This window comes from Ornithodoros turicata, chromosome 4 (genome assembly GCF_037126465.1).
Source record: "Ornithodoros turicata isolate Travis chromosome 4, ASM3712646v1, whole genome shotgun sequence".
NCBI classification, from domain to species: Eukaryota; Metazoa; Arthropoda; class Arachnida; order Ixodida; family Argasidae; genus Ornithodoros; species Ornithodoros turicata.
In genome coordinates this window covers 7,621,889-7,634,471 of record NC_088204.1, presented here as the reverse complement: position 1 = coordinate 7,634,471, position 12,583 = coordinate 7,621,889, and the positions used below count along the sequence as shown (strand labels likewise).

At 45.2% G+C, this 12,583-nt stretch overlaps 1 protein-coding gene across 1 annotated transcript in view; it reads right to left on the bottom strand.

Annotated features, from left to right (window-relative positions):
- Positions 1–295: 295 nt before the first annotated feature.
- The window catches only part of LOC135392662 (inaD-like protein), a 72,419-nt gene continuing 60,131 nt past the window's right edge, over positions 296–12,583 (bottom strand). Inside the window, exons 3-11 of the mRNA XM_064623382.1 lie at positions 11,535–11,698; positions 11,328–11,431; positions 4,714–4,797; positions 4,507–4,633; positions 4,368–4,446; positions 3,730–3,760; positions 3,545–3,664; positions 2,395–2,561; positions 296–1,311 (exon numbers count right to left, since the gene is read on the bottom strand). Of these exons, the coding sequence (XP_064479452.1) occupies positions 1,056–1,311; positions 2,395–2,561; positions 3,545–3,664; positions 3,730–3,760; positions 4,368–4,446; positions 4,507–4,633; positions 4,714–4,797; positions 11,328–11,431; positions 11,535–11,694 (1,128 nt within the window). The 5' untranslated portion in view covers positions 11,695–11,698 and the 3' untranslated portion in view covers positions 296–1,055. The remainder of the gene's footprint in view (positions 1,312–2,394; positions 2,562–3,544; positions 3,665–3,729; positions 3,761–4,367; positions 4,447–4,506; positions 4,634–4,713; positions 4,798–11,327; positions 11,432–11,534; positions 11,699–12,583) is intronic.

The window sequence follows — 12,583 nt, the reverse complement described above, 5'->3', positions numbered from 1 at the left end:
GACAATGGTTGGCTAGGAGCGTGCTATGTGGTGAAGTTCATTTCTGAGAGTGTACACTCTTAGAAATGAGGGGGGGGGGGGGGGGGTGTCGAGGTAGCTTAGAAATGAACTTCACCACATAGCACGCTCCTAGCCAACCATCATCCCGAATAACAACGTTCTCGCCCCTGATTTGTTGAAAACGGGAGGAGGAGCCTATTTTGTGACATTATGCACGGCACCAAAATAGGCTCCTCCTCCCGTTTTCAACAAATCTAGAGCGACAACGTTGTAGTTCGGGGTGATGGTTGGCTAGGAGCGTGCTATGTGGTGAAGTTCATTTTTAAGAGTGTAGAGCTGATAAAAAAAAAAAGGAATTAGGAAAGGCCTTTGTAGACAAGAGGAGAAACAAAAAAGAACACCCGATAACACCTGAAGACACAATTATAGCCCGATTTCTCCCCGAATTACAGATTTAAAAATAGCGCCCGATTTTTACCCCCCGAATCTGAGAAAGGCATGTAACCCAAAAAAGTCACTCCCTACCTATATACCCTGTATCGAGTATCCACAGGAGGGGGACTGGAGGGCAGCACTGCCGGTCTCATTGCGGTTTTCGCCATGTTGGTGTTACCATTCAAAAACTAAAAGGGGAAAAAAATAATTGTGATAATCTAGACGCAACAACACTATCAGCGTTAAATATAACAATTTACTGCTTGGCAGACAGTATTATCTTTTTCGAGATGCTTGCTGTACCTTTGTCTATGTCTGGAAATCTGACCTAAAAAGGCACACCGCCCTTATCGTGATGCCGGAGCTCCGATAAGGGTCACGCATTACGTCCATTACCACATTCACGTCTCTGATTGGTGTTTCCGTGGTAACAATATAACGCTGTTGATATTTAGAAAAAATAACGTACAGCCCTTATATCAGAGCTGCTGTTGACTCATTAGGGTACCTTCTAAGACAACCATAGTGTCACGATGAACCTTATTCTGCTGTACCCACTTCGTCTTCGGTCAGAGCTATGTTCACAAACCACGTGACCGATCACATCCTCGTTGATGGGATCAGAAACTGGTGACCTTGATGCTTGGTACGAGCGGATTGTTTGGCATGGCTTCGTCTATGGATTTTCTTCTTTTGCCAGGGTTGCTGAGTTTGGTGTCTTCCGCCACTATGCTCAGCCGAGACCGGCGTATAGAAGAGCTGGGACTCACATCGCGTGACCTACTGCCTTGTCCGCTGGGGGAGCTGGTGGCGACCAACATGGACGTAACGCAGTTGCCCAGGCTCACCACGTAGCTTTCGTTGCTCAACGGGAGACTGCGAGAGTTCGTTAAATGCAGACTAAGTCACTGCTAATATAAATTAAGCACAAATGAAGCTCTTATCACCGTTACCAGTTTATGGGACGGGGTTATTTTTACGGCATGGTACTCTTAAAACAGAACTGGCGACCCATTGCGCGGAATGATACCGTTATCACTCCTGATTCATGGGAAGCGCGGGGCGGGCACCTTTTTATGTCGCATTCCTAATAATGAACTTCACCAAATAACACGCTCCTACTTTCTTAGAAATGAACTTCAACGCATAGCACGCTCCTAGCGAACCACCATCTCGAATGATACCGTTATCTGCCCTGCTAAAACGGAAAGCGCACGCCTTTCTTGTGTGACAATTATGAACAGAATAAGTGTCACAAAAAAGGCGTAAGCCTTCCATTTTCAACTAATCAGGGCAGATAACGATATCATTCGAGATGATGGTTGGCTAGGAGAGTGCTATGCGGTGAAGTTCATTTTTAAGCGTGTAGCCAACCATCATCCCGAGTGACATCACTCGTTCCCCTGATTTGCCGAAAACGGGGGGCGTACGCCATTTTTGTGCTGTTATGCAGTTCATAATTGCCACAAAAATGGCGTACGTCCCCTGTTTTCATCAAATCGAGGGAGAGAACGTTGTCATTCGGGGTGATGGTTGGCTAGGAGCGTGCTATGCGGTGAAGCTCTGTTTTTAGAGTGTATAGGTGTCACAAAAAGGCGTACTCCTCTCGTTTTTAACCAATTGGGGGGGTTGAACGACGATATCATTCGGGATGATGGTTTGACTAGACCCGTTTTGTGCTGTGGAGCTTCATTTTAAGAGCGTGCAATGGATGTCATGTTAAGAAACAAATCATAATCATATTTGTTAATTCAGCCCATTAGCTAAATGTAACTGAATAAATTTTATGTCTCCATATCTAGTTAGCACTCTACTATTGACTTCTTTCGGATCCACTAAGAATTTTAGCAATTCAGATTTTTTGTGTATCCTGTAAAGCAGGTTTTGCTGCATTGCACCTAAGCGTGCAGGTGAAGTCAACCATACTTTCTGTATTGGAAACTTTTGTAGAGTGCATACCTGGGCCTTTGGATCTGCAGTTTTTCTTTGTTATTTCCTGTATAAGAAGACCACGTGGATGTGCGCGTGCGCAGAGACTGCTGCGCCTTCTTCCTCGCCCATTCTTGGATAGTCGCAGACAGACTCGGCACACGGCCCAGCAACAACACGATGGCTCCGTCCAGATTCTATAAAGGCACAACCCCATACTCCTATTATTTGCGCATTTGTATGTCTTCACTACAACTGGTCGGAGGTTAGATCCGTACAATCTACGGTTACAGGGCCTGAACGCCTCTAAAAGGTGAAATCAAAAAAGGAACACCTTTGTTATGGTTACTCCAATCAGAAGTCTTTGAGACAATGCAGTCTTGCGGTTATTAACGTACGTGATTACGTGATGAGCTATTATCGGCGTTGTCTTGGCAACAGCATGCTGCTGATAACATTGAGGGGGGGGGGTACAGTTTCAGACAAACACAGCCTGCTTCATGCCTCCTTTGATTCCTTCGCCACATGGACATATACAGCCAAGCTAAAACACTGTTTTCTCGTGGACATCGCCATATTGAAAGCGCAGCGCCGTCTAGGCGGGGCAGCACGTTGAAAACCGTTTACCGCACAAGGCAGACAGAAGGAAAGCACACGGACTGTGCGCTTCCTCTCTGGTATTGCTTTCCTCCTCTCTGGCTTGCGCGGGCTGCAAAAGAGGAGGATGACTATGAAATAACAGCTCGTTAACAGAAAGTTAGATATGGGTCTCCTGCTCTACCATTTTAGAAGCCTCCAAATGACATCAAAATTAAATAGAGGATAAGATAAGAGATAACGTAGTGACTGGGATGAACCAGGGACAAAAAACGTTTTTCAACATCTACTCTTAGCACTATATCACTCAAAGAAGATGAAGAATCCCGTCAAAGTCCAAGGAAGGCACAAAGAGTACAAAAAAAATCCAACACTGAAGCTTTCATCTTATTGACACAAGCTGTCTTGTAGCAGACAGCATTTCTTCAGGAGAAATGTAGTCTACTATACGAGAAAGCTTGTGCCATTAAATAACTTGGACGCTCCAGCACTCTTTCCGAATTTCTGTACTGTTTGTCCCTATCACTTAAGGCAGTATTGCCTGCTGAAAACCGGTAAGATAAGGCAGTGTGAAGACGCCCACCAAGATCATTTGTGCGACGTCTTTCTGGTTGCTCTCTCGGACGTTTTGGCCGTTGATTTCTAATATCTGGTCCCCCTGCATAATTCTCCTGCCGTGCCTCGCGGCGATGCTTCCAGGTTGCTGAAATATCCAACGTCACGGTCGTAAAGCAAGATCTGCGATCCTCGTTAAAGATGGATGCTTACGATGTAAGTGATGAAGACTCCTCGCCCATTGCTAGAAAGGTCATCACACAGTTATCATTACACGGGCCGTGTGAAATGTTTCCAAACGAAGAGTGAACAAAAATTAGATTTGGCGGCACTCAGAACAACAACATCACACTAAACACAGAACAAAAAGAAGGCGTGGAATTCTACATGCGAACTTTCATCGATGCTGATTTAATCGGAAATAGTGTTTTGTTGTATGAGTCTTCAATCTTTTTAAAATGCCACTCATATCTTTAAAAAAAAAGTACGAAACGATTTACTGGCGGTTAGTGTGTCAACGTCGATTCCGACATAGTAATTTTTTTTACACCTTTCAGCGTGTAAAAGGGGCGTCTTTGTAAATCACTTTTTTGTTGTAGTCCGCAGGCTCAACATGAAGGTGTTGGAAAATACGCTTTGAAAACACCGATCTGAAACAGTAATTTAAATAGAATACACCCTTATGAAATGGTGTTCTCTGCAGAATACGACCTTTGAAATGGCGCTTTTTGTACTTAATACTTACTGCGTAGACTATACGATTTCGAACGCAAAAAATAAAATAAAATAAAACGAAACAATTCACAATTCAAATAAAATTACTATAATCATGATTTTTTCGGGGTACTCACGTCCTTTGAATGAAGGAGATTCCCATTTGATCTTTAATACTCGACTTGCGCATTTCAACGGTGATGAACTTGGAAGGTTCTGGGACAACCGATAATACTTAAAGATAAAGAAAGCACCGACACGTTTATCTTATCTCACTTTCGTTCGTAGTGAACAGGGTCTGCGGATTTTCCCGTAGCACCATCAGTCTGACGGGCGACGGGGCTTCCCTGAGTGCGCGCACGGCGTCCGTCCAGCACACGTCACGCAGCGACAGTTCGTTCACCTGATTGAAGGCATTCGATAAGAAGATTAGATAGAACGCAAGGCTTAGATAGGAAGACAAAGCATAGTGCGTCTCCTCACCGCCAGGATGACATCCCCTTTCTTGAGCCTGCCGTCCTGGTAAGCGACGCCACCTTTGTGAACTTCACTTACGCAAACAGCTTCCTGTTATACAGATAAAGCAGAGATTAGATAACATACGAGATGTATGGTTGGATACAAGGTGATAAGGGGAGCCCACACAAACAGGAGAGTCTTCATATGTCTCTCAATCGAATCTACTGTATGGGATAATATCCCGCATCCGGGGTAGACAAATATCCATGTAGACATTTCCTATGAGAAATTTCTTTTAGACGTGCAGTGTCACAAACAGGCGTACGACCATAGCAGCGAACAAAGCAAGAGCCAAGGAGCAAGGCTTTGCCAAGTATTTTCATTTTAGGGGGTGCTGGAATTTCAATGGGGGAGGTGGGGAGGTGCACTTCAAAAACAGATGGTGGTGGTAGTGCTGCTGAAAGAGCTTGCTGTTGTCGGCCTCACAGAGGTGGGCAACGTCACGACTGACACTCTGGGGGAATGTGCGTCCTGGGCCGACTTCTGGGCCCACGACAGGGGAACTGTGCTGACAGATGTCTGACAGCGTCTGAGAATATGAACTTCAAAAACAGAAAAAGGAGGGGGGGGGGGGTAATGGCAGGATCGGCTCGCCGTTGTTGCCCACCACAGAAGTGCGCGTCGTCACGGACTATAGAAAAAAAAAAAAAGGAGAAGAAGACGGATGGAGGATGATGAATGGAGATGCGTAGAGGGCGCACGAGTTCGTCGGGGAGAGCAAAGTGTTAGAAGGATCGTTGAGCAAGACCCGCCTTCTCCAGGAAGAGAATAAGGTTTCTTGCGGAACAGAACTTCACCGCATAACACGCTGCTAGCCAACCGTCATACAGAATGACGTCGTTTTGTTGAGAGCAGAAGACGTACGCCTTTTTATGACACTTAAGCAGTTCTCTTAACTGCCACAAAGCAGCGTTCGCACAGCGCAATCCACACGTCAGGAGTGATAAGTGTATCATTCTGTGCAATGATTGACCCTCAGGGTGTTATTCAATTAAACTCAATCTGTCAACCCAATCTTTATTGGTGAGTATCTGTTTTAAGAGTGCATTAGATTTTTTCTTTTTTTTTGGGGGGGGGGGGTTGGTAAGATTCGTTTAGTTGGAGGATCTCAGACGGACGTGTGGCGGTGAAAAGGGAAATTCTTGAAAAGCCATAACGACATCATTTTAAATGATATTCGTCTTCAAGAGTCGGCTACAAGCTTAGTTATCAGAATGGCGCGCTTAATACCGATCGCACAAGTACGACGCACTTCCGATAACGTGTTTACTTGAATACGCATTTGCTTCCTGGGCGTTGCATCTTTTCTCCTCGGGGAGCCGCCAGAGCAAAAGAGAGAGAGAAGTTGTCGTATAGCGACCGTAGTTTCTCTCCCGTATTGAGTGGCGAATGTTCTCGAGTGGAAGCCTCTTTGCATGGCCGGCCCCTTAACGGATCCTCTCTGCCTGAGCTGCGAGAATTTGCTCGCGTCGTCGCCCGAGAGCTCATGCAAATGAGAGCGTTGCCCAAGTGTTTGCCCCGCGCGCTATTAGAAAATACGAGGACGCATTGGCTCGGGAAGACGCGCTTACTGCGTCGTTGGGTGCACTTCCTCCGTCTAGTGCTAGTAATATGTGTGATAAGAAGTAAAAAAAAGAAAAATACTGAAAAGACACTCGCGGGGCTGCTTTTATCTGTCCGGCTCAAATGCTTTGATATCGCCAACAGGAGAGAACACTCACAACAGAACATGACCATCACTCTAAAAACAGAGCTTCACCGCATAGCACGCTCTTAGCCAACCACCCTCCCGAATGACACCGTTTTGCCCTCTGATTGGTTCAAAAAGGGGGCGTACGCCTTTTTGTGACACTAAAGCAAGAAATCTTGTTCTCTTTCTGCAGGAGGCGGGTCTTACCCAACAACCCCTTTAGCACTTTGCACTCCCTGACGGACTCACGCACCCTCTACGCATCTCCACCCTTCATCCGTCTTTTTTTCTTTTTTCTTTTTGCTATAGTCGTGACAACGCCCACTTGTGTGTGGCTTTTCAACAACGGCGAGCCGATTCTGCCCTTATCCCCACCTTCCTTTGTGACACTTATGCAGTTACGTTAATTGCTACAAAAAGGCGTCCGCGAACCGACTTCCACAAGTGAGGAGTGATAACGGTATCGTTCTGTTCAATGGCTGCCCTTCACCGTGTTATGTGGTGAATAAGTTCTGTTTTTGGAGCGCACATAACACGACGAATGCCAACCACTGCACAGAGTGATACTGCTATCGCTCCTGATGTGTGGAAAGCGCGGGACATACGCGTTTTTGCGACAATTAACGTAACTGCATGAGCGTCACAAAAAGGCGTACGCCTCCTGTTTTCAGCAGATCAGGACAAATGATTGTATATTTTTGTAGTTTGTAATTTATTATCATTCTGTATTCTGATCGTGCTATGCAGTGAACTACTGTTTTAGCTGTAAATGCCAGCATTGACCTTTCCCGTTTCGTTCCCGTAGACGCTTCAGAATGATGTATGACGTGATTTCTAGCAAAGTTATCTTTCGAATTCAATTCGCTCAAGGCCTGCTTGACTTCATACTACACTCTTAGAAATGAGGGGGGGGGGGGGTCGAGGTAGCTTGCCGTTTTGAGTGCGGCCAACAACGGCAAGCTACCTCGACCCCCCCCCCCCCCCTCATTTCTAAGAGTGTAGTATGAAGTTCAAGCAGGCCTTGAGCGAATTCGCACGCTTTCCACATAGCACATAGCACGCTCCTAGCCAACCATCACCCCGAATGACAACGTTCTCGCCCCTGATTTGTTGGAAACGGGAGGCGGGGCCTATTCTGTGCCGTGCATAATGGCACAAAATACGCTCCGCCTCCTGTTTTCAACAAATCAGGGGCGAGAACGTTGTCATTCGGGATGATGGTTGGCTAGGAGCGTGCTATGTGGTGAAGTTCATTTTTAAGAGTGTAGTGATGCAACAATATCGAAATTTTCGATATCGATAAATGTCAATATCGTAAACAAATAATCGATAGAATCGATTAAAATATCGATATTTATATCGATAAATTATCGATATATATATCGACGTTTTATCGATATGCCGATAATATGGATATAACCATGTTTGAAAAGCCGTCATGCCATTACTTGAACAATTGAGAAAAAGTTTACATTCTCTATTATCTTCCATGCGTATTACCACTGAGGCACGTGATGAAGACGGCGACGAACAATATGCTTTGCGAGGACCAATGAGGATACGTCCTCAATTATCGTGTTAGAAAGATTGGGGAATAATTAGTGCAAGGATTTAGGTGAGTGCAGAGGATGTCTCCCTCTTCGGATCCGCATCAGCTTTGCCGGCTTCCTTCTTCTTTGTTCCTCGAGGAATAGATGTTTGCGAATACGGAGCCACGCCAGCAACGGCTTCGACAGACGTTGCGCATTCTCGCGCGGTGAATTCGTTCTGCACATTCCAATGCGTCGCTCGGCAACGAAATGCAGCCCCAGACAATCCACGAAGTTTTAGAAACTAACAACGTTTTCCCCTAATGTGCATCACATCTTTGCAGGAAATATCGGCATCGTGTTGCAAAACCAAATCAAGAGAGAGAGCGAGGGAGAGAGAAAGAGAGAGAAAAATAGGCTGTCAAGTTTGGTTAATAAACTCGTTGATCCGCTCCTTTGATAACCTGTTCGTGCGCAGACGCCGCCGAATTACTGATATTTCTATCAGCATGCCTATCGATATCTATATCGATGTAATATCGATATCTATATCGATGTAATATCGATATCTATATCGATGTAATATCGATATCTATATCGATGTAATATCGATATCTATATCGATGTAATATCGATATCTATATCGATGTAATATCGATATTTTTGTCGATAATATCGCAGGCTTAAAATATCGATAGGAATATCGATATCGTTCCATCCTTACTTCATACCCGCTCATATCAGATATCACGCACATCGTTCTCTCCCTTGATTTGTTGAAAACGGGAGGCCTTTTTGTGACACTTACACAGTAACGTTAGTTGCCACAATAAGGTGTACGCCCACCGATTTCCTCAAATCAGGACTGATACCTGTCTTAATTGTTCTGCGCAATGCTTCGCCTTCACCTTGTTATGCGGTGAAGTTTTGTTCGCAGAGTGTACCGTACCAAAAGTTTTCGTATTGATTGTCACGGTTGAACATGTTTGACGAAATCATTTGTCGAACTTAATCCGAACAAATACGGACATTGTTCCGCACGTGCCCTTTTCGTTCGGCTCCTCCGCTCGATAAAAAATAGAGAACGAAATTCGAACGTAGCCCCCGAGGAATCAATCGGGCATGCGCTCGCTGGCTCGCCCCCGCTGTGTCAATACACGCACAGGCACTTCAATACCTAGCTGGCTAGGAGAGGAACGCGTAATGTTTGCACGGGCACTCCCGCACACAAAGCGACTTGGTTCTTTGCTGCTAGATGGAGTGACGGACTTTTAGCGAGTGTGAAAGTGAAACTCCAAAGCCAAATATACTGAGGCGTCGTTTCTTTTTTTCAAGTGTTCACGTTCGTTTTGAATAGGGCTGTGCGAATAGCAATTTTAAAACCGAACAGAAATAGATATATAGCCAAAGCAAATATGGAGCGAATAGTTACGTAACCGAACCGGATACGTACTACAGGATGTTTTTTTTATTCGTTAGATTTTTTAAGAATAAAAAGCTATGAGATCACCATATACAGTCTAAAAACAGAACTTCACAGCATAGCACGCTGTACGCCAACCATTGCCATGAATGATATGGTCATCGCTTCGGATTCGAAGATAGAGGGGGGCGTACGCCTTTTTGTGGCAAGTTGGATATATGAAAATTGCCACAAAAAGGCGTACGCCCCCCTCTATCTTGCAATTACGAGCGATAACACTATCATTTGTGACAATGGTTGGCGCGCAGCGTGCTATGCGGTGAAGTTCCGTTTTTAGAGCGTAGATTATGTGCCCTGATTTGTTCAAAAGAGGGGGACGCGCCTATCTGAGACATGCATAATGTGTCCCAGGTAAGCGCCTCCTCCTATTTTCAACAAATCAGGACACAGAATGATGTCATTCGGAATGCTGGTTGGCTAGGAGCGTGCTATGTGGTGATGGTTTGTTTTAACAGTCTACACTCTTAAAACAGAACTTCAACGCACAGCACGCTCTTAGCAAACCACCATCCTGAATGGAATGGTTCTGCCCCCTGATTTGTTAAAAAACGGGAGGCTTACGGCTTTTTGTGACACTTATAGAGTTATAATTGTTACAAAACGGGCGTATACGCCCCGGGCTTTCCACATCGGGAGTGATAACGGTATCATTCTGTGCAATGGACGGCCTTTACCGTGCTATGCGGTCAAGGTCTGTTAGTTAGATGACTAATTAACTAAAATGTATTAACTAACTCTTTAATTAGAGGCTTCCCAGCAAAAGCGATAAAGTAAAGTGAAAGATAATCCTCGTTGAAAGCCATTGTGTTTTTTTTTAAATATCCTGCAGCGAGCACGTACATTGAAATACTCATCGCCAAATACCCTGCGCTCCTAATGCGCCTGGTTTCGGTTACGGCTTATTTACATAGCAAAATTAGCTTATGTATATTTCAACGTACGTGCCCGCTACAGCATTTTTTAAAAAAGAGAACGACTTTCAACAAGGACTGTCTCCCATTCAGCTGTCACCATTCAGCATCTATGCTGCTGTCATAGCTTTTTTATGGAAGAGTCGGTCACGAATATAAACAAGCACCCTGTATGCGGATATAATCGTGCGTACAGCAGGTATGAGCCATGTGCACATAACGATCGGAATATAAAGCAGCGTTCACTTGGAGACATCGATTCGACTAGAAATTCGAATAATAATAGTATTCCATACTCGATATGAATTGAATACATAATTATTCGTATTCGAAAAAAAAAAAAAAAAAGCCTACACTCTCACAAAATGGGGGGGGGGGGGAGGTAATGGCAGGATCGGCTCGCCGTTGTTGGCCACACATAAGTTTGCGTCGTCACGACTATAGCAAAAAAAAAAAAAATAAAATAAAAAAGGAAAAGCTCGATGGAGGATAGAGGATGACGGGTCGAGATGCGAAGAGGGTGCATGAGATCGTCCGGGAGAGCAAAGTGTTAGAGGGGTCGTTGAGTTAGACCTGCCTTATACAGATAGAGAATAAGGTTTCTTCCTTTAGGGGAACGCCCTTAGCCTACACCCTTAAAAATGAGTTTCACCACATAGCACGCTCCTATAGCCAACCATCATCCCGAATGACAACGTTCTCGCCCCTGATTTGTTGAAAACGGGAGGCGGAGCCTATTTTGTATCCATAATGCACAAAATGCATAATGTTACAAAATAGGCTCCGCCTCCCGTTTTCAACAAATCAGGGGCGAGAACGTTGTCATTCGTGATGATGGTTGGCTATAGGAGCGTGGTATGTGGTGAAACTCGTTTTTAAGGGCGTAGTTTTGAAATGGTCCACTGGAGATAACGTGTTGCTATTTTTGGCTCTGTATCTTTTGTGTGCAGCAATCAGGTACTTGCCAAGTACGTATCGCTGCCTCCGGTGACGCTGATGCCGAGTTCGTTCTTCTCCTTCCGGAGTACGATCGTTGTCTCCACAAAGTCCTGGACGTTGCTGAGAGCAGCTACGGGAAAGCAACGAAAAGCACATCGCACCCAGTCGCCTTGCAACGATGAACCGGGCAGACTGTGGAATCTCATAAGGACATTTCCTCACGGAGGACTTACTTCTGTGCAGAAGAGCATGCCTGGGTGAGAGTCTGTTGTGGTCGACAGGGGGCGCTGGGTCGAGGGAGAGGAGGAGGGCCTCGTATACAGAATCAGCGTCCGCGAACTTGAGGCTCTCCCTGTCCGCCAAGCTGGCCAGGCTCCCTCGGCGCACGCACATTGGGCTGTCAACATTGGGACATCCGTTCGAGATCAGCAAAGATCGTACCCCAGCCAAGCTATAAGGCACCCATAAAGACGCACTTTGTAAGGAACTATTGTGAGATCCGGGAAGGCTTTGTACGTGAATGCCGAGTGATGTAGAAATATAAAATTTTTGTTTAAATTAACCCTACACTGTTAAAACAGAGCTGCACCACATAGCACGCTCCTAGCCAACCATCATTCCGAATGATATCATTCTGTGCATTGATTTGCTAAAAAGGAAAAGGAGGTGCCTATCTGGGACAGATTATCTTGTCCCAGATAGGCGCCTCCCCCCTGTTTTGAACAAATCGTGACACAGAATGATATCATTCGGTATGATGGTTGGCTAAGAGCGTGCTATGTGGCGAAGTTCTGTTTTAACAGTGTACACTCTTAAAAATGAACTTCACCGCATAGCACGCTCCTAGCCAACCATCATCGGGAATGCTATCTTTATCTGCCCCGATTTGTTGAAAACGGGAGGCGTACACTCTTAAAAATGAACTTCACCGCATAGCACGCTGCTAGCCAACCATCATCTCGAATGATATCGTTATCTGCCCTGATTTGTTGAAAACGGGGGGCGTACGCCTTTTTTGTGACAATTATGAACAGCATAAGTATCACAGAAAAGGCGTACGCCCCCCGTTTTCAACAAATCAGGGCAGATAACGATATCATTCGAGGTGATGGTTGGCTAGGAGCGTGCTATGTGGTGAAGTTCATTTCTAAAAGTGTACGCCTTTTTTGTGGCACTTATGCTGTTCATAATTGTCACAGAAATGGCGTACGCCTCCCGTTTTCAACAAATCGGAGCAGATAACGATATCATTCGAGATGATGGCTGGTTAGGGGCGTGCTAT